The 21,985-nt window shown below is 41.5% G+C and overlaps 2 protein-coding genes and 1 pseudogene across 2 annotated transcripts; 1 reads left to right on the top strand and 2 right to left on the bottom strand.

Annotated features, from left to right (window-relative positions):
• Positions 1 to 1,833: 1,833 nt before the first annotated feature.
• Positions 1,834 to 8,588, bottom strand: slc51a (solute carrier family 51 member A). The gene is made up of 8 exons (XM_070928375.1): positions 8,516 to 8,588; positions 5,341 to 5,492; positions 5,133 to 5,206; positions 4,655 to 4,813; positions 3,156 to 3,267; positions 2,567 to 2,713; positions 2,231 to 2,336; positions 1,834 to 2,055 (listed from the first exon to the last, which is right to left on the bottom strand). The coding sequence occupies exons 1-8, from the start codon at positions 8,586 to 8,588 to the stop codon at positions 1,907 to 1,909; spliced, it is 972 nt and encodes a 323-aa protein (XP_070784476.1). The 3' UTR covers positions 1,834 to 1,906.
• A 6,291-nt stretch (positions 8,589 to 14,879) lies between these two features.
• On the bottom strand, positions 14,880 to 20,174 carry zdhhc20b (zinc finger DHHC-type palmitoyltransferase 20b). Its single transcript, XM_070927745.1, has 12 exons — positions 20,057 to 20,174; positions 18,769 to 18,795; positions 18,325 to 18,419; positions 18,098 to 18,218; positions 17,935 to 18,004; positions 17,776 to 17,808; positions 16,980 to 17,100; positions 16,003 to 16,135; positions 15,661 to 15,787; positions 15,253 to 15,342; positions 15,027 to 15,139; positions 14,880 to 14,923 (listed from the first exon to the last, which is right to left on the bottom strand). Exons 1-12 carry the CDS (start codon positions 20,172 to 20,174, stop codon positions 14,880 to 14,882), a joined length of 1,092 nt encoding a protein of 363 aa, XP_070783846.1.
• A 616-nt stretch (positions 20,175 to 20,790) lies between these two features.
• Positions 20,791 to 21,351, top strand: LOC139304635 (arylamine N-acetyltransferase 2-like; annotated as a pseudogene).
• The last annotated feature ends 634 nt before the right edge of the window (positions 21,352 to 21,985 follow it).

Below are 21,985 nucleotides of genomic sequence, written 5' to 3'. Positions count from 1 at the left end.
TAAAGTGAGAGAACAGAAAACATATTGCGAGGTGACGCAAAAGTAGTTTTCAGAAGAATTCTCACCGTGACCCTTGGGGCCTCCATATAAATGGATCGTTTGACCTCTGACCTTCTGGAAAAGGGCATCTGGACAAGAATGAATTTATTAACAACTTAACATTTACAATTGCAGACCTTATGAGTTATTATAAGTCCCCTTTGTTAATGAATTACTAACATGTATTCTTGCAGATAACTCACTTTTGCCAATGGCTAATTAAAGTGAGAAACCTTTGACCCTTTATTAGTGAGTTAACATTTGTAAATGGCCTAACAGCCAGATATTGTTACACAACCTGGCCCATAAATTAGAGGCACAAATTATAGCGCACTAGTAAAGTATTCACGTTGAAACTGGTCACTGTATTACAAGACTAGCCAACATGGAGTGATGACGATTTTGAAAGACCATATTAACTTGGAAGGGTAGAAGGATTGCGCCTAAAACACTTTTATTTTGAAGGTTGAATCTCCAGACTTCCGGCCTGTTTGGCCTGCTCTGATGTTTTGGGACAGCACGTACATCCGAAAGTCTCGACTCAACCGCACTTGGCCCAGGCTTGTTGATGCGCTGTGGTGATTGACTCAAAACTAGGAAGTGAGAAACAGCAACAACCCTATTGGACGAAGGCGTGTCAATCAACATCGTTTATATTACGTTGTTTATCTGCGGCCACTTACTGTAATACACTCACAGTATTGCTTTCAGACACAGTGGGTATAGCGTTACATGTAAAAAGACGTGATGCAAAATGTGCCAGTGGAGCAGAAGATTCTGCATCATATGTGAGAATAACTGAATACATTTTCGGGCTGTAGGTAGACTATTGTTATGTCAACTACTAGTTGTAGTAATAACAACAGGCAGGTGATGATGATGATGATGATGATGATAAGGTTCCAATCGCACACGGAAGCTGCTGGGTGCCTACCAGATCTGGGGTTCTACTGCCACCTAGCGGCACAAGATTCAAACCTACAGTGAGACAGGGCAACTGAATGGGAAAACTGAGCATACTGTAACAAATGACACCACAGAGAGTCCTAACAGTGTGTGCAATTTCATCTGAGCATGTTTAAAATGCTAAAATGGTAATTTTGACAGTAAAGGTCCAGTGGTTGTAACACAGAATGCAAAGACAAGACATGAAATACAGATTATCATCATTTATCATCTGTTGATGCCTCACAGAAAGACATGGATATAAATAAGTGGTGCGACTTTCTATTTTGGGTCCGATTATTTCTTGTAATATCCTAGAACTGAACTGATATGTAACTGTAAATTCATAGGAAAGTAATTTGGTACTTCAGTTGGTACTTATAATAACTGGAGAGTCAGTGCACAGCAGGTAGGCTGAAAATGCAAATATGTAAAATTAGACATGAAATTCAACATACATGGAAAATGTCTAAGAATAAATGAATGATAAACTGTTTACTTGGGTTTAAATTGAGCAGTCAACAACTTAACACTAAACTCAAGTATCACCAAACCTTTCTCTATTTTCCCTGCACTAATTACCAAATCACAGTTTTTTTCTAGGACACTTCCCTGGAAATTATAAGGGAATTACGGACCTGTAAAATTAAGTGTTACCAAATAAGGCTTTTGCATATATAAATATCTCAAACAAAACAATTGGCATGCCACAGTAACTCTGGATAAGGTGTGTGGTTGGTGTGCCCTGTCCATTAAACAGTTCTGGAGAGTTTGCATATCTGTTACCCATAATGAACACCCACAACATACATTTACATATAATTCATATTCATTTATATAATCTCTTAATCAAATACATGCAGGAAGTAAAAATGACTCACACACACACACACACACACACACACACACACACACACACTTCTCATGCAGATATGGGCATTGCGATCATCTTGCTGTTTTCGTTGTCGTCGTGTTCTTCTTCAGGTAAAGGATCATACTGGCGACGATACAGCAGACGTGTTACCAGCGTGATGATGAACATCTCCAGGATCAAAAGCTGCTGACTCATCACTGTGGAGACACAGAGGGGCAGAAAGTAGAAGGTCAAGAAAATGCAAGGAGACTTTGAGGAGTCATTCCTGTTGTTGTGACTGAATGAATGAATACAGGGATGGACTGACTCGCTGATTGTTACAGATAAAGATGTGGATGAATGGATCGGTGTTATGGATGGACGTTGACTCACTGTATCCTCTGGCTGTGGCGGAGAAGGGCGGAGCGCAGGCGATGGTCCCGTTTAAAGCCAAGATGTTGATGATAGCTGTTTGCAGCTGGCTCAGGATCAGCAACAGCTGCAAACACACGCACATGTACACTGTTTAACCTGACTAACAGAAGGCTGGAAAATCCTGTAAAAAAACAGCCCTATGGCCTGACATATTATTAGAAATGTGTGTTGACTTAGAGCGAGCCACATATAGTTGAGTGGTGCTTGTTACTGTCCACCATGAGGTGTGTAAACAGCTGTTTCTGTGCATATAAGTGTCCAGGACGTGTGTTTAAAGCGTCTCCTGTGCCCTACCTGGTACATGGCGTACTTGGGGATGATCTTGAGCGTCCGAAGGGTGATCCTCAGGTGTATGAACATGATGGCTACAGGCCACAGGGCTATGATTGTCAAGATGCCCACAAATGGGTTGATCCATATCACAGCTCCAGTAATGCTCAACTGAAATGTGGCCACACACACACACACACACAAACACACACACAAACACACACACAAACACACACACACACACACACACACACACACACACACACACACACACACACACACACACACACACAGCAGAGTCAGGAAGTTAGCAAAGTCAACAAGAAAACATAACAAGAGGGACTCATGAGACACTGCTGAATGAAATATATGAAAAACATAAACACGAACAACAATATAGTTTTTTTTTTCACAAAATATGTGCTAATGAGTGCAACAAGCAAGATTTAATTTCTAGATAATCAAAATTACAAGCAAACAATAGTAAACATTGGGAATCTGGGCTGTAGTGACTCATATCATTTAACAGCAAAAAGCTAGGAACATAAATAGTACAAACAGAAATTAAGGATACAATAGCATGGGGAGATGCAATCAAGAATTTCCAACTCACATCAGCCATGACAAAGTTCCCGTTTGTATAGAGGACAATGGAGAGGATGGTGAAGACTGTCTTCAGGAGAGCAAACTGGAAGGAGCCAAGTTTGAGCAGGAAGAGAGTGCGCCTGGAGTTGGAACAGAGGAAACTATTTCACAAATGGTTTTAGTCCCTAAATACATTTTAAAAACCATTAAAAGTCCACTGTGGAATTCTCCATTTCGCTGAACCTATCCTAGATTATTACCGCAGGATGTTTTGAACAATTCAGGGTGGCCTTGGGCACATCTTTATTGGCTGTTGGCAGGTCTATATTTGAATGCTCTTAGATTTGCAACAACAACATTAATGTTCCCTCTGCCCCTCTGTCTTGGCTTGGATATCATCATCATTATCGTTGTGTGCAGCAAGAGGGTTTATGCAAAAGGATTTGCGCTGAGTGAATGCACGGTAAATGGTGTGTAGGTGTAATTCAGGTAACAGACTGTACCTGAAAGAAACTCAACCTGACAGAGTTAAGTGGCCAGGAGTGCGTTCACCCCGCATTCAGAGAACACAAGCATGCAATGCTGTATTGTATGCACAGAGGATCTCACAGCTTACGCAATCTTCAAACAGGCCAAAATCTACATCAAAGACCTCTGCGCACCAGGCCGACCCCTCTAAAACATGTGATTGTCACCATCTTAGAAGCTGCACAGGCTCTGTGCCTCATTAGCATCGCAGGATGTTTCAATAACCAGTAGTGCAGGAATTGCTCAATATTAAAGGATCATTCTGGTTTATTTCAACCTGATGTTTTCCTATAAACCGGGCTATTGTGGCTCTATGTCTTGTACTCGCCAGCTCTGTTGTGGAGATTCGGAGGGAAGGAGGTGAAAAACACAAAACAGGGTGATGGGGCCGATGGGATTGATCTCTCGCATCTTTAAAATACAGACAGTTAAAGGAATAGTTTTTGCGCTTTTTCGCTTTCTTGCTGAGAGTTCAGTAAGAAGGCCGACACCAGTCTCCTGTCTGAGCAGTAAATATGTAGCTGGAGCTGGTTAGCAGCTAGCCTTCCTTATGTCCGAAGGTAACAAAATCTGCCTAACTATCTCCTCTAAAGCTCACTTGTTATATCTTGCTTGTTGAATGTGTACAAAACCGAAATGTAAAAACGGCAATCCTGCATTTTACAAGGGATTATGATGGGAGCTGGGAACCACAAAAAAACCATAACTTGTGGTTATACAGATTAAACAAACAAGATATATATATTTAGAGGTCAATTATGTGCAGTAGCAAAAACCTCATGTTCCTATGTAAATATTTACACTACTGACTGTGCAGTTAATACCTAAACTCTTGAGGCCGAACAGATAATGGGAGCAGATTTCTAAATCCACATGCAGACACTGGCTGCTATCATTTAACATAAGACATGCTGTTCACACCCAGCGTGTTGTTAGAAATATGTAGTGTTCATTTCAGCTCTCATAGAAAAAACATATTGATCTTTATTGATTGTTTACCGTGTGATGGCGACGAATGGCAGGCAGAGGCAGCAGCAGCAGCACGGCCCCGTGCTGATCTTCAGTTTATGTTTCCCTGCTCGCCTCAGGAAAGCCTCGTCACCACCCACCTCCTCCAGCATCAGGATCAGGAACTTGAACACCACAATGGCGAAGTAGCTGCGGGGAGATAAGAGGAGGAGAGACGGGTCATTTTAAATAAGGAATGAGGGAAGGAGAGTGAGGGATGGATGCAAGAAGAATGAGAGAAGAGGGGAAATTAGCACATGGAGGAGAGTTTAGAGAATCAGTAGAGAAAGCCACAACTTCCACACACATTACACAACTGTATCACTGTTTTCTATAAAACACTCAGTAGGCTAGAGGTTCAAGTTTCCCCTATGTGATTTTTTACTGTGGGGCTCTGTGGGTAAAAAAACACACAGCACAGTGGGGGAGGAAAGCTGAGTAAAAGAGACGCAGAGAAGGAGAGACCCACCAGGCAGAGGTCATATCAGTAAACATGGTGGCTCTGGGGATCCACATCCCCAGACATGACATGGTGCCAATCACCTGAAAAAGAGAGGAGAAAGAGGGAAACGCCATGTGAAGGTACAGTATGTATCTGTGCACGTTGCCCTGGAATGGGTGAAAAACATCAACGTTATCTGCATCTCTCTGCAAGCTATCCGCAGTGTGATTCTTACCGGTGCTGCCCCATTCACCCAGATGATTACACTCTTCTTATTGGCGGGCACTTTCTTATAGATGTAGATGCACTCCTCTATGAAGATCAGCATGGACACTGCCGCCATGAAGGTGAGCACAGAGTACAGGATGATGCCAAAGATGTCCAACTCTGGAGGGAGAGCAGGGAAATTACAACAACTCAGCTGTCTTGAAATTTCAGCTGTGGCTCTGGAGACACAAGTCGTTCTCCAGAAAACTCAAAATGATCTTTGTGCTATTATAAAGATAAAGAGTATTTATGTTGTTGGAGCCTTCATCAAGGCCTTGAAATGTTTATTCAGGCAGGTTGAATATATCACTGCCAGAAAATAACAAGTAGCCTTGAAGTGAAAGAGTGTAGCCTGTCCTAACAAGACCAAGAGTCTACAGCCAATGTTAGAGGCTCTGTGAGGCTGTGCTTGGAGCTAAATGTGAACATGTTTAGCAGGTATAATACCATATTCAGCATCTTGGTTTACAATGTACAATATTTCATGGCAATACATATGATAGTTGTTGAGTTATTTCAGTCTTTCAGTCAAAGTGGGGGGCAAATCAACAGACCAGCATTGCCATAGATCCTTGAGCCGTGCAGCTAGCTTGGCTAAAAATATATATATTTAGTGTCACAAGACAAAACCTGTAAGCATGTATCAAGGGACAATGTGGCACAGGGCAAATTATGGAAGACTAAAGGAGCTTTATATCATCTTCAAAAAATGTTTGACAAAATTATTTCAACCATTTAAACTAATGCTAACCAGAGGCCGAGCAAATATAATGTTTTGGCCACTAACTTTTATATATTTTGAGGGTTAACAAAATACTGATGCATTATAGTAATGACCAACCCAAATGTTTATTTGAGGAGGTTGTTGTTGAAGTGAATGTAAGTGAAAACAGCAACACAAGAAATCAAATGCAGACTGTTGCCATAGACGTGCATGTTGACAAAATCAAACAAGCCAGAGATCCTCTAGCTTTAGCATTTGTTGGGCCGTTTGTTTGCCATCGTGTCACATATGGTATTTGTTTGTTTTTCAAAATGTGACTTACGATTCTGAGAGCAGCCATAAATGACCAACGCATGTATGTTGTAGCTGTCAGGGTGTCATTTCTGGTGATAACTTTTGGAGGTAGGCATCAGCAGACACACACACACACACACACACACACACACACACACACACACACACACAGTGTGTTGCTCATGTTTCACACAAAAGGGAGAAAGATCATGATAAGGCTACGGAATGAAACAAGGAGCGGGAGGAAAGGCTGAGTAAATTGTTTCAGCATGCCCGTCACTGTGAGGATTCTGGCAGTTCACTTATTCTCTGGTACCCAAAGTCATTCGCGGTAATCAGTACAACATGCACACACACACACAAACAAACAAACAGTTCTACGTTGATGATTTCTATCAGTTGGTGGTCCCTCTTATTGTGTTTGCTCAGTTACCTTTGTATCAGTTGAAATCCCAATTGATAACTGACACAGAGAGACTTTTTGAATTGTTTTCAAATTCTAATAGCAACGTTTTATTATCATCTTTGATCTATTTCTGTCCTTCTGTGTCCTGTTAGTTCCACTACTAAACTATCTGACATCTTACGCAGACACACATGTGCACAACACATTCAGTTTCACACAGTTACGTTATTACTGACAAAACGGATCCAGATGGTACTTATGAGACTTTCAAAGTCACAAGTTTACCCCAACGAATACTGAATTGTTGAGGCTGATGCTGATATTGATATTTGGGAGAAAAAAATCTGACAATAAATTCTTCTTTTTATATAAAAAAGAAGAATCAGAATCAGATTTTTTTGCCTCTTTAAAAAAGAAAATTTAAGGATCCTTGTTTCAAATGAAATTTGCTTTTTTAAAGATTTGTGATCAAGATATGAAGTGATTTATGAAGACATTTAACAGTTGAAAAATAAAGTTTTCAGAGCTCTCTGGTGAACAAACCAACAGTGACTAAATTAAATTAAACTAAATTACCTAAAGCATTGTTATTTATTAGCCAACATAAGCAAATATATATTGTCCCGGGCCAATTTATTAATCAAGGTCTTATCATAAGCATACAGCCTACAACAGTATGTATTCAGCAATCTAGCATGAGGATATTAAAATGGGAGAAAAGTCTCTTAAAACTTATTTGAATCACAAAAATGAAGGTGCTTTGTGGACTTATAATCAGTGATGTAGTATTACAAAAGAGTGAGGAATCTTTAACCATCTGCATTTTAAAGAAGACATTTAAAAAAGTAAAAAACACACAATGCAACATGATAAAAATGTAACTGTAAATGTTACTAAGGAGGACACAATGGCCAATGGCACAACCTCCAGAGGAATCACTAATATCAAACAGCATTCAACTGTATTTCTTACTGTACTCTCATACAGACACATTCATTATGCTCATTTACTGCTTTAGGATTTAAGTCATAAAATATCGCTTAGCTCAATTTAAGTGGATTTTCTCTCCACATTGCTGCAGATGTCAGGCTGCAAAACCTCTGAGGAGTGAAAAGCAAAGTGAAATGGATAATCCAACATGAGTCAGAAGCCTAAACGTGAATTTACAATAACACCACCACCCAAGTGAAGTGGATTAATGGATTAACTTGATAATTTGTGGTAACCAGCAACTGAGATCTGTCTGAACAAGTAATATTCATTTGTCTGGTTATATGGATACTAATCTTGTTGCACATGTCAGCGCTTTCAAAGCTGAGGATCCAGCAGAGCCCTCGAGAAGGATCCAAGGGTCCCCAGCAAAAATCTTCTATTTATAGTTATTTTACTGGACTGCTGGACAGAGAGAATATAAGAGTAAAATGGGAAGGAACCTCTTTCTACCATCACTTCAGCCTGGAAAAAGGCAAGAAGACCACTAGATGCCGTCCAGAGGAGACCACCATCCTACAGCCTCCCTGATATTCCCAAAGTGGGGTCCAGGGACTTCTAGGAATCCATTAAGCCCCAACGAATAACCACCAGACTACCTGTTTAGTTTCAGTAGGCAAGTCCATAAAAATCACGCCTAACTACAGAGCGATTCTTCAGGATGAGTTCAAGTGTAAACCCTCTATAATCTCATCAGGCTGGTGGGGGGGTCAAAGCCAGCCAACTCACTGAGGATGATGTCGATGGCCAGGGGAGGTTTGTCCCTGCAGCTCGGGTCAGTTCGGTTGGATCCATTGTTCATGCTGGCTGTCTGTCGGCGGATTTTCTCCACAAATCGAGTTCCAGATATCTCTCGGCCGCAGTTTACATCCACGGACGCTCAGTGCGTAAAAAGTTAGGCAGCCGCTCTGACTCTCCTCTCCAAAGATCCAATGAGCGTCCTCGGCTTTTCCTCAGAGGGATATCTGCCTCCCGGCCGCCCTGAAACACTTGTTGCAATCGCTGGACCCGCCTCTTCCCCGCTGTCATAGCACAGTGAGTCGTCTGCCAAACCCACCGCATCCTGGGTAATTGACGTAAAAACGTGCTCTGTGGGCAATCAGGACAATGTGTTTTTAGGAAATGAGGATTAATAGGATTTGGCAGTTACTAAACTTTGATTTTATTGGGGTTTTTTGCGACATTTTAATGAAGCATAAAGGTGACGGAAATTGCCAAATGCAACAACATGTGACTTGTGTCAGAAAGAAACATTTTATCATATTTTAAAATTAAATCTTGTCTCTCATATTGTTTTTGGATTCTTAGGTGGTTCAGCCAAACACATTGCGTCACTGTCTGTGAGCTATTCTGATCACAATGGACACATAACTTTCTCTTCTCAGAGGGGGATTCCTTGTTAACTGGGAATATTTTTTACTGGAAAAACTCCAGTAACATTGATGATGGGGCTCAGGGTGGAGGAGGGGAAAGTTAACAGCGTTAGATGGGTGTGTGTGTGGTACGGGAGGGGGATTTTTTTAGGACTGGAGCCTGAGGACAACACAGGCACCCACATCATATGCCCCCTCGTTCCCATAGTAACGTGTGCAGGGGTATCGTCATGTGAGGCATTTGCTGCAAATCTTTTTGCGCCCTTGGGTCCATTTGAATAATTCTCCACCACACTGAGAGGCCTGTATAAAGATCTGAGACATTACTACTGAACAGCAATGAAGCGCAGTTCACCATGAAACTAAAGATCTCATCTCATTGGATATTTTCTGCATCCTCGTTATCTCTCATGAGGATTTGCTCTAACTTTCTTTGACTTGAGTGAAACTTCTTCTTCATCACTGTGACCCAATTTACCTCACATCCAGCTTCTTTTGTTTTTTGTATCTGCCTGTCCGTTCAGGAAAACTTGGCTTCCAGAGGTTAAAATAACTTTGTTTTCCCTTTGCTCAGAGAACAAATCTCTTTGTCCTTGAGCTGCATGTGCAGACACATTTAAAGAATGATTACTAAAGATGGCTGAGGGGCATAAAAACACGGATACACATGTGTAATGTAACCTAATACACATCCTCTGCACAGTGTTGCATGTAGGGAGGATGAGATGTACACAAGTTGTGTTGCTCAGTGTTGTGTGTGTTTGTAAAGCTGTGTGTTCACCTTTATTACAAAATGCACAGTGTGACCCATCTCCACCTCACTTTATAAGGCCATTGAATCATTTCAGTCAAGTCCGAGCAGCTTTATTCCCTGCTGGTTCTGGCTGCTTCCAGGCACACCTTTGCTTACCTTTCTACTCCAGACTCGTCACAAAGGATTTGCCCCGACTGGCCTGAGTTTATGAAATTGATGGAAAAGTTCAAAGAAACTCCAGAGCTTCACTAAGAGGACGTTCATGAGACAATTCCACCCTGAAATGAATTGATATTTTCTTTCAGATTAAGTTTAAAAGAGTCAGGCTGTGAAGATGATGTCATCCTGGCAAAAATCCCTAAACAGTGATTAAGGGGATGACTCCGCACATTATGACAGCAGCCGTGTTGTTCAATTTAAACTTCATTTTGATGCAGGCTCAAAGTCAATGGACCAACTCCAGATGTTGTCATCTGATCACACCATCCATTGGTGTTTTGATGCTCTAAACTCCTGCAAAGGGACACTGTATTTGTAGTCACTGGTGTTACTCTCTCTCCGAAATCACTGTTTATTGGTGGATTCTCCCCGTAATGGCTAAACCATCCAAAGGTCTTCAGTTACTGTTTACTCTCCCTCAAACACTGACACAGAGGCCATTACCTTGGGGGGCTTATAGCTCACATGTGCATGGACACACACCTTATAAACACACACTCTCAAAATTAATAATATAGTGATTGATTAGTGTTTTTTCTTTTGTTTTGTTTTTTTTTCAAATTAATATTGTGTGGGGTTTAATGACAATGAACTTTTCTTCATATTAAGTGGTTGCCTACTTTAAGTTTTAAATCAGTTATGATATTTGACCCAATACAGCAATTGTCCAAAATAAGAGTCTGTTCTGTCCCCATGCTTTTGTAGAGGAAATTAAAAGGAAGCATGAGGGATTTGAGACGATGTGCAGAGCAGTCAACAACAGCAGGAGTCAAGGGCCTGGGTGTTAAACAGACAGCAAAGGTCAAGGGTCATCTGGGTCCCTGAATCTCAGTCCACAAAGGTTGTTGACTGCCTTTAAATACTTTGGGCGTGAAGCAATTTGCCTGTTACTTTTACATTCGAGCAACAAAAACCCAAAGCAGTGTTTACATATCAAATCACTCATTTGCCATTTGTCTGACAGCACAAGGCGAAACACGTCTATCTGTCTGCATACTGTAGTTGAGTTGTTATATAACTTGCATCAAGTTATGTTTTACTCCAGGAATGTAGTGCTTGCAGATGCTGATACTGAGCAGCATTTAGGCACAAACTGTCTCTGGGAAATGTTTCAAAACTGACAGTCATTTTCTTATTGTCCTGTAATACACAATGTATGTTCTGCTGTACAGTCAATTCTTTTGATATTTGACCTGTTTTCTACATTCAAGGTTAAAGCCACGTTATAAGAGCGCAGCGGAGTACTCTTTTCAATATCTATTTTGAATCAATCAAAAAAGCCATGAGAGCAAAATTAGACTGGAGGTTTAAAAAAAACATTTATTGTTATTTTCACGTTAATTGTGTGGAGGCATGTATTTCATTCACAAAATAAGAACAGTAAAATTAATCAGACAAGAAAAATATATATGTAGTCTTTTTCTTACATTATCAATATATATATATATATACACGCGTTGTAAAATAGGACATTGTAACAAAAAGAAACCAAAACATAGCAATAAGCAAGTTATGATAGGCTACACCTGCAGTGTGAATACAGATGTATAATGCTTTTGTCAGTCTAAAAGACGGTAACTGAAATTAGACTGAAATTCCTTCCTCCGTTTTCACAGGAGTTTTTATGGCTTCATTTATAAAGTTGAGACAGACCAGAGTAAAGCTAATTTAAAACATGACGCACCTAGCAATAGTTGGAAAAAAAAAACCCAATGTCTGTTTTAATACCATAATCCCCCCCCCCCCCTCCCCGTTATCATGGGAAAACACGTTTTTACAGAAGTTAGGCGCCATGCTTTTGAGCATTAGTCAGACGTTATGCGTGTACACAGACATGTAAAAATCTCATGGCTGCACAGAAGCATTTCTCCCAAGACGACAATATTACAAAAGAACACTCAATTAAGCATTACAAAATACACACGCACTTTAGTCTCGAGGCCCAACGGCCCGGAGAGAGAATATAGGCAATTTGTAAAACAACAAGACAGGTCCAATGTTTCAGAATCAGTGGCTGTGAGAGTTGAGTGGAACGAGCTCCTTACAGGTGATACAGAATAAATGTTTTTTTTGTCTTTTTCTTTAACTAAATGTTCAAGTGTGGTTTAGAAATAAACACAGCCACGGCTTGGTTCATGATCTCTGACAGTAATTTAACCACAATGTGATTCTGATACTTAGCCACCACGAGCACAGTCCACACAATATCCTCCAATCACCGGTTTGTAAAGAGTAATTATAAATACAGTTGGGCTCAAAAAAGGTCAAACGTGATTGGCAGGATAAAACGTAAACATAAAGTCCAACGAGTTAACGCTCCATCATTCGATCAGATGCCCTCACAGTCCCATTTGTGGTACATTCAGCACAACTGTGACAATGATTACCAAGAAACACACTGTACAACACCACTAACTCACTCCACATGATAGAAACAGCTGTGAACTTGTACGTCACCAGCATCTGGTGGGATCTAGTTAGTAGGAGGCTCGTCCAGCAACAGTCAGGGGTATGATCAGATAGACATGAGTAGTGACAGACATCAGGAATTTGCTGGGTCCCCCTCCTACGCGAATCGGAAAGTTGCATATAAATAACAAAATTCCTTGGAAAAGGTTGTGACTCATTCCTGAACAATTGTTATTTGGTTATACTGACAGAGTAGTCCATTCTTTGACATGTTGTGTCATGCATGTAATGAAATCTAATTCTCTGCAACTTTAAAAAGTTTTCCTTTCCAGATTTTGTTAAGACTGTCACATCCCAGATGTTCAAAATTGACGCAGGACAGTTCACAGTCACATTTTACTTTAACAGTTCAAGGTCACAACACTGAGCCGACTCCCAAGAACACACAGAGTAGACATGGTGAGCAGAAGCTGCAGTCGACGCCTCTATTTTACAGTCAATCAGATGGGGTTCAATTCACTTTCCCATCAAATGAAATACGGATGAGTTATTACAGGAAAAGAATGCATATTAATTACATATTATGAAAATATTTAATTCTGACAGAAAGTGGCACCTGCAAAGTAGACGGAAAGTGAATTGAGCCCTGAGCCACATATTGATGAAGTTCAGAGGAATCTCCAGCTGAATGCGGGCAGATAAGAGGAGTGTTGTCGCCACCTGCTGGTCTGCACTGCTATTGCAAAAAACATCACAGCCCACTACAGGCAGGAGGGACAGATGAAACTGGTATAAAATATTGCGCCACGACTGGTGAATAAAATTTGGTTGTGATGACATTGGCCAATGAGGTTAAGATAAAGCTAGGATGTTGTAAACACTTCAGAGGTCAGAGCTCCTGACACGTCAGCCCTTATTTGGCAATGAGTGTTGGTGTCTTAATAAAAGGCTGAAGCGTTGAGCTGTAGAAAAACAGGATGTAGACATTGTGAGCTAAGAATCACTGATCGGCATATGACATAATCAACGGACTCTGAAAGAACAAGTAGTGACGGACGTCGCACATTGCACTGCGTGAAATACATCTCCCAGGTCAAACTGTCCATTTATAAACAGCATGTTTTAACACGAGTTGGCCACAAAAACACATAAAGCTGAATCTTTTAGTTTCTGTTAGTTAGTTAAAAAAAAAAAGACTGCCACTTCAACTGTTACACACATTCACACACACAAACAATACGCCATAAATCACATGATCATCCAACAACCGTTATACCTGGGATGCTTTTTTGGACATGATAAAAAAAAAAATTAAAAAAAGCAGCACGTTGGGTTTGATGGACATTGATAATCTACAAAGTGCAAATGTGCCATCTTGTGCTCTGATATCCAAAACGCCATCCAAAACCCAGCCACAGTCTTCCCTGTTTTGCACTGGCTCAGTCCACTGAACCATGCAGTAGAGTCCTCTGTAAGATAGTCCAGGTTTTGATGGGAAACATCCATCTCAAAAAAGTTCCACAGTTGCGCCCCAACATTATGAGTTAAAAATAAAAGACAACCCCCCCCCCCCCAAAAAAAAAACAGTCACACAGGTAAACTGATCCATCTCCGCGGGACATACTGCCTTTCTAAAAAACACGAGAGAAATGTTCAAAACAAACACAGCTCCAGCTTACCCCACTATGCACTGCAGCTTTGTGCCTTTAAAATGAGTCCTGTTGCATCCAGGAAGCTTTTGGCACAAAAAGTTTTCTCATTTAAAACACCAAAGTAGCTCACATTCCCTCCAGGATTCTTCCATTTTCTCACCATCAATAAATGCTCCAGTTGTGAGAAAAAGAAAACTAAACACCACAAGGAAATATGTATAGAGTTGAATGTGGTACTGTGTTAGCACATGTGTGTGTGTGTGTGTGTGTGTGTGTTGAGAGAGAACCAGCTTGCATCACATGTCCTGTGGGGATGTGACATCTGCTTATGGCACTGCATGCGAGAATACCAATGCCATAGATGCACTATTGTGCCGTGATGGGCAAAAGAAATGCATTTCCATAGTTACTCTGAATGGGTTTGTGCTGATGAGGTTGCGCTGGGAGACTGTTGCCATGGTGACAAGCTAAACTATAGCATTGCTTAAGGCATCGTATTAGATGACTGAAGAGTTTCTCCTGTGGCAGAGATGAATAAGAGAAAGAACAAATATTATCAGGTACATCACCGCTGATTACACTCAAAACTTACATCATTGTGCTATGCAACACTTCCATGTGAAAAATCTGACATCTACACACAAAACATTCTGACTGACTGGAGAGGTTTATTCATATTCACCTGGTTAGGACTCACTCTCCACAGAGATTGTAATGGTTTCACTTTCAGCTGTGAAGACAAACAGAAGAGGAGATAAGGTGACATATACCAGACAGTGAGTTGTAAGTGTCAGTTCTGTCAGTGAAATATTATCATCCCTGGTAGAGCTCACCTGATTTGAGGGTGTCATCAGCCAGATGGTCTCCGATGTTGTTGGCATGCTGGTTGTTGCTCAGGAGGCGATTCTGAGACTCGCTGACCGAGCTCACGGGGACATCGGCAGCACTGGAAACATGCCCAACAAATCAAAAGAAAAATGAACTGTGCATCCAAAACATAAATCCTTTTCAGAGCCTCATGCCAAATAATATATCTTTTATTACACCAGGATTTATCACCTCTTATCAGGCTCTGGATGCAGGGTCACTGTGGCCTGTTCTACATCAGCGCTGACCAGCCGTGTAGGGAACGTCAGACCATCTCCCTGACTGTAGTACACAAAGAGGACAGGAGAGACTCAAGATTAGGTGCAGTCAGCCTTCAGTCAGTTAGATTTCCACTGGAAATACAACAAAGGTAACCTGATATTTAAAAAGGAGGAGATCCACTGTTCTCAACTCCTTCTTTTTCATGAAAACATGATGTCAGATACAAGTATTTTTTCCTAATTCAGCTGTACTGTGCTGCAAATTCAACCACAGGATATACAAACAGGAAACAAAGTCACTACTTGAATCCAGTATTGGTTACAGCGCTACAAGAGTGTATCTATCTTCTAAATTCAATTCTGCATTTGTCTCCTTTACCTGGTGAAGATGGGCAGCAGCCAGTACTTTTTCTGGTCTCCAAAGACCTGAGCGATATTCTTCCGGAAACCCAAAGAGAAACCGTTCTTATCAGAGCCTGTCCTAAAGACTGGTGCTCTGAACGCCTCTGCAGACAGGGAGAGAAGACAAATACAGGTCACTGAACAACCAACAGGTGAACTTTCACTTAATGAGAAAGGAATGGATTGAAGACCAAAATCTGTAAGTGTGGGGGAAGTGGAAAGTTGACATTTCCAAATCTGGAAATCACAGTTGACGACACCGTGGAAAACCTCTCAACAAATACGAAATCATTGCTGGAGGAATGTATGCGTTTGTTACCTATAGTGGACCTGTTCTTCCCCACCAGCCACAGGTGGTAGCTGAAGAGGGACAGAATACTGATGCAGAACATGGCCGCCACAAAAAAAAGGAACAAGACGTGGAATTTGGCGTGAGAGTCTGGCAGGTCATTCTGGGGAATAGACGAAGAGAGAAGAGGAGAGCGAGAGAGGAATCAAAAACAAATTCACATTGAGGATATTTGTAGAAAGAAAGAGAAAGAAGGAGATAGAAAAAGATAGATAAGAAGAGTGTCATGTGAACCACGTCACCGCACGCACATCACGACAAAAACCATGGCAACGATGGTGAGGCAACTGCAACACTAAAGGCTTTGGAGGACAGCTGGGTTACCTTTGGGCAGTTCTCTGCCGATTTCCTCCGGCAAAGCTTTAGTACAAACAGAAACAAGACTGGTTAGCAATACCAGGAGAGAAAAGGTGGGAGGGGAGGAAGCACTTAGAAATCAGCAGGCAAACACAAGTCAAGGCCAAGTTGGGTGAAAGGGGGGATGGAAAAAAAGGGAGTGGGTGAATGTACAAAGTGTGCCCAGAATGGCGAGAACAAAGGGAAGAAAGAGGAAAAGATGAAAGGATGTCAAAGAGGAACAGCTATAAAATAGAAAAAAGAGGAAAAAGAGGAGGAGGTGTTTGCGACCGCATAAGTGGTGTGACTGATGGTTCTGATAGTGGAGAGGGAGACAGAAAGAAGAGAGATGGGAGAACAATGACCCAGTGTGCGAGGACTGGGGATAACAGAAGGGGAAACAGAGAGGGGTCGGAGGGTGAAGGGTGAGAGAGGACAGAGAAAACAGAGGAGCGGCACAGCTCAGCTCAGGAGAGGTCAGCACCATGCACAACCAACTCAGAGGATGCTCATCCCGGCTTCCACATGCAGCCAAATCTGCATCCTCTGCAACATCACACAGACATACATTCACTACATGCCGAGGGGTGCGTCTGCACATCGTTACTCACTGTCCAGAACTTTATAAAATACTGCAGTACGGTGGCTGCAATGAACAAACAGTACACCAGCGAGTAGGCCAGGAAGAGGATGAAAAACTTGTAGTTGGAGAATCCTACACAGTTGTTCACCCTGGACACACAAATACAGAAAGGTCAGGTTTGACATCATTTCCCCAACGTGTACTTTCAAAAAGGTGAAGGCTTTGTGTTACTCTTATGGTTACAATCGGCTGTCGTGTGCTTTCTTTGATGCAAACCAGAGTAGAAGGCTCTGTTGCCTTAGTTAATCAAGGTTAAAATTGCCAAACTTCACAAGGAACCCAGGACTTGAGAGCCATGAGGATAATTAAGTAATTTATGAACAGTTTTGGCAACATGTCATGCTGCAAGATGAGACATTATCATAAAACAAATCTAATTCCAGTATTTGTAACATTAACTAGCAGGTCTTCAAAGCAAGTAAGAACAAATGAAAATAGCTGAATGAGCATCAGTTCAGAGATCAGTTTACTCTTGGATGACTGTGTTATGCTCTGCTTTTGCAGTATGAGGAACTGCTGGCTGTCAGCTCTACCTCTTTGTGGTCATAAACCAGCATGAAGCAACTGAAAAACAAACTGTATGTTTTGCCATCTTAACATGACCAAAAAAACTAAAAGGATTAACATTCACCAGCTTGATGGACCTGTTGCAAATATGTTTGGCATGAAGTGTGAACCATCCCAACTCAGAGGAGTAAAAGTAGGAATAAGATGTGAGATGTCATATGTGTAGCAGATGTCTTTGGTCAGCAGGTTTTACATACCAGGGACAATGGTGGTCCATCTTCAGCACACACCTAGCAAGAGAACAGAAAAATTAGTGGACAAAAAAAACATAAAAGAAGGTTGACATTGTTTAAAAGGGTGAGAGAGAGAAGTGGAAGAGGAAAATACATTGGTTGAATCACAGTCAGTTTTCTTACATGTCACACGCGGAGCAGTGGTGACACCGGTCTGGCTTGATAACTTGACAGCGGTCGCAGTAACGGATTGCTGCATTGTGTCAACACAACAGTATCTCGTTAATGGACAGAGGTTCAAACAGACAAGACAAATTCACTCTCACTCGCAGAGTCACAGACGAACCTCCAGCTCCTGTGCGGGTGTACAGAGGCAGACTGGTGGCAGCTCTCCAAAGGATCTCTTGCTGGGACTCTGGCCTCTCTTCCTTCTCATAGCGCTCCTTCTCAGCCTTCGGCAGGCAGAACTGGAGTGGGAAAAAGCAGCAAACAGATTTGCTTGACTTTATGTCAAGAGGGGATAACAGACATGCAGACAGAGTGGGCTTGTTTTGGAGAATCGGGTTATTGTACCTCTTTGGAAGGGTTGGCAGACTTGGTGAAGATGGTCTTCCAGTAAGACCATACAAACATGATGAAAGAGAGGTGGAAGAAGATCAGGTAGACAACTGGAGGGAAAAATTAAGCAAAGCATCAGGACCAACAGAATACACTCTCATATGTCGACACTGACCACAAGCAAATTACCATTAAAAAGTTGATATAAGGAACTGCTGCTGTCACTTGGGATATATGGGGACACTGTACATCTACATATTCAATTAATGAGAGAGGAAAGCTAATGCTGAATGAGGAGCTGCTCGGCTTCAAGCAGACCGACCTAAGCACTTTGAGAGAGCATGTTGTCTATGCCAGCCTTTTTTTTTAGCCAAGTGTTCAGAGCATATTTCACATAGCAATCTGGCTCAGTTCAGTACACTTCCATTCACAATGTACTTGATTTCCAAAGACACTTACTCTGCTCTCCTATACTGGGGATGGTGACTGGAAGAAAAAAAAACAGGGAAAACAAGAACGTTAGATAAGGAAGAAACTGTCATATAGTAACATTAAAACCACTGGGAAGAGTGATCCATCCATGTAAATCATACATATTGCATTTGGAAAAAATGCACCGACCGAATGCAAAACAATCTAACCACAAGGTTACACAAGCTTCCTCTGCAGATGGAGTTTGCCCAGTTGTCTTTCCATTCGTCTGAGCACAGGAGATTGTTTTCTCAACTACAGTTTCCTAGGTCAAGAATGAACTTTCAGTCTCGACTTTAGGGCAAATGTGGGAGACAAAAAGTCCTATAAGTGCTCAGAAAAATGGCAATTTGAAAACTCCATCTGCAGAGGAAAAAATAACTATCAATACCAAACTTTATGGTCAAATTTCTGCTTTTTTTGTTGTAAAACACTGAAAAAACCCACTGTAAAATCCTTCAGATTAAAACCACTCCTCATAACTCACAAGCACATCAAGGCCATATAATCTGTGACTGATTGGCAGATTTTAAGGAGTCACAAGCCAAAAAAAGGGTTGGGAACCACTGATCTAGTCTTATTCGATGGGATTCCCTAACACCAAATCTGTGTGTGTGTGTGTGTACGGAGGTGCACTTTTTTTTTTTTTTTTTAAACATTTTTAATTAAAGTACATCAGCATACAATTAGACCCTGGCACCAAATCTTACCCAGTGGGGGTATCTGTGATATGAAAAAGTTTGGTAACTCCTGCAATACACAAGCTATGCATCCTTGACAGTTCAAACATATCAATTGTATTTTATTCCTCGGTTTAGTTGTAATGTTTCAACATTTTCTCTCAATTTAACACAAAAACTCTCCGGGCCAAATCAGCACTTCACCCGTGCCAAGCCAATTACCGGTAGTCTAGTTTGAGGGGGAGTATTTATCTGGTCAGCCAAGCAAATACCGTTTAGTTGGCGTTTTAATTCTCCATCCAGACTCCATTCGCTCGACACAAAACAACAGAGACGAGATATTAACAGCACGGTGAAAGTTTTTCTTTGTCCAAAACAAATTTGCCATTAAAATAAGGCAACTCAAAGCGCTGGCAGCAAACAGATAATTAGCTGTATCTAGATTTGGACAGGCTTGCCAACACCATTGTTGAGCTGCAGTCCATTTACTTCCTGCTGGCCAGCAGCAGCTGTACGTTTGTGTGGACAGCAAAATGAAAACAGCCGCGGTTAAAGGCTTTACAGAGGCAACAGACTGCGGCAGGACGTCTACTTACATATACACAGCTCCACCACGTAAGCATAATACGACCAGCAGACGACCAGGGCGATAAAAATCACGGGTATCCATGCTAAACCCCGTTGACAGCATCTCAGTACGTGTGTAGGCGCCATCTTTCTCCCTCTACTGGGGGAAAGGGAGTGTCCATGTGTGACGTCACTTGAGCAAAACGAGACAAGGTGTGGTCTGACAATATTTTGTGTGATTAATTAAAGCTATTGATTGGAATAAAGCGGGGTCTTTACCATTATGTACTTTACATACAGAATAAGTCTAAAAAAAATACACGTAATAATCCTACATAACATACATCTTATTAATGTTCTTGTAACTGCAAACGTTTGATCAGAAGTGTAGCTTTCAACTTATTACTGAAAAGTTTTATACATTAACCTTCATGACTTTACAGATTTGATATTTGATTAACTCCATAATATTACACAAAAAGAAAAATGGTACATACACACAATTAATGTTAGCCTATATTTGACTAATTTTTCAGAGTTTAAGTTTAATCTGCCTGCATTTTATTTTACTGTACTTGTTTTGGGGGTTTTTTTAATATCCGAACGAAACACGGGAAGCATACTGGTTTCAGCTGGTTAATGACCTACGTGTATTTCCAAGCTTGACTTTAAGTCGAGGACCGTAATTCAACGGGAAGTTGTGACTAAAAGAGAAAGTAGTGACGCGTAAATCTTTAAAAACAGTGAAATTACCGCCGTTGAGATGGACGTGCAGACATATTTGTCGCGCATTGGGTTTGCCGGTCCTGCTGAGGCCAGCCTGGACGTGCAGCGGGTGGTGCACACTGCGCGACGTCGGGTTCGGTGTCCCGTTTCACTGGAGACCAGTGACCCCCAGGAGCAGGGCCACCGAGTGTACCCCATCAGAAAGGACATTGGGATGCACTTTCTGGAGTGGCAGCGGGAGGAGAACAGAGGGGCAGATAGAGACTGGCTAGATATCTGCAAATTCACTCTTGAACCTCGGTGTCTGGAGGACTTTGCTGAGATGCGCCAGTACCACCAGAGCTCTCCCTGCTCCATTTTCTTCTGCACGTCCCTCTGCACGGTCTTAAGACCAGGTGGAAGGCTCACCTACATTGGCCGCAGACTGATCAGCGCCACGTTTCCAACAGAGGGAACAGGAGTGTTGGAAACCACAACCAGGGAGCATAAAAATGGAGGCGATCCCAGTTATCCTAGCAGAGAAATTTGGAGTTGTACTAAATTCTCCACTCATACCAAAGGATGAGGCCATATCACACCACCGCCAGTCATGTATTGATCATACTTCCACATGGGACATATTTACACCTCCAGACTAAATGATGTGTCTCATTGAGATGATTGCAAACAGCTTTTGTTCAGACATGTGATACAAGAAGAAATACAAATACAAAACTGCTGTATAGTGCGGCTCCAAGATAATTCTGACCTTTGCACTGCCACACCCAAATCAACCTGTTAAACAACAACTACATACACACTGTACTTTGAACACAAAAAACATAAATTGTCAGTTTGATTTAATAAATTATACATACACTTTTAAGATGTACAATGGTCATTGCATTAATCCATATCCGTCTTTTTTTTGTTTAGACAAAGTCTGCGTTCAAAGTATTTACACATGTACAATTATCAGGCAGCACTTTACAAAGCAAGGCATGAATGACAATACAGATGTTGAGCTTCAAATCAAACCTCTAACCCTCACAGTCATGCCTACTTTGTTTGTGTGGCGGGAGAGGAGGGGAGGGGTTACTCAGCTGAGCTGTCCCATGATTATAATACATTTTCCCATCCCACCTTTGATGGGCATGAAAGGAAATTCAAGAAATCCAACGACATCCATCAAATCCACCGAGATCCACAGGAGATTCAAAAGGATTACGGTCCCAGGACTGAGTTGAAAATCA

Source organism: Enoplosus armatus, chromosome 21, assembly GCF_043641665.1.
Source record: "Enoplosus armatus isolate fEnoArm2 chromosome 21, fEnoArm2.hap1, whole genome shotgun sequence".
Classification (NCBI taxonomy): domain Eukaryota; kingdom Metazoa; phylum Chordata; class Actinopteri; order Centrarchiformes; family Enoplosidae; genus Enoplosus; species Enoplosus armatus.
The sequence above is the reverse complement of the archived record's forward strand: the minus strand, read 5'-3'. Positions and strand labels throughout refer to the sequence as shown.

Bases quoted from the DNA above. Each gene is read 5' to 3' on its own strand.
- slc51a (XM_070928375.1), bottom strand. From the start codon at position 8,588: ATGAACAATGGATCCAACCGAACTGACCCGAGCTGCAGGGACAAACCT. The intron at 5,493-8,515 runs GTGAGTTGGCTG...CTCTCCCTCCAG, and splicing joins GGCCATCGACATCATCCTCA to AGTTGGACATCTTTGGCATC. The intron at 2,337-2,566 runs GTAGGGCACAGG...GTGTGTTTGCAG, and splicing joins CCAAGTACGCCATGTACCAG to CTGTTGCTGATCCTGAGCCA.
- zdhhc20b (XM_070927745.1), bottom strand. From the start codon at position 20,174: ATGGCGCCTACACACGTACTGAGATGCTGTCAACGGGGTTTAGCATGG. The intron at 18,420-18,768 runs GTAAGTGTCTTT...TTTTCCCTCCAG, and splicing joins CCCCAGTATAGGAGAGCAGA to TTGTCTACCTGATCTTCTTC. The intron at 15,140-15,252 runs GTGATAAATCCT...GCATGTTTCCAG, and splicing joins CATCCAGAGCCTGATAAGAG to TGCTGCCGATGTCCCCGTGA.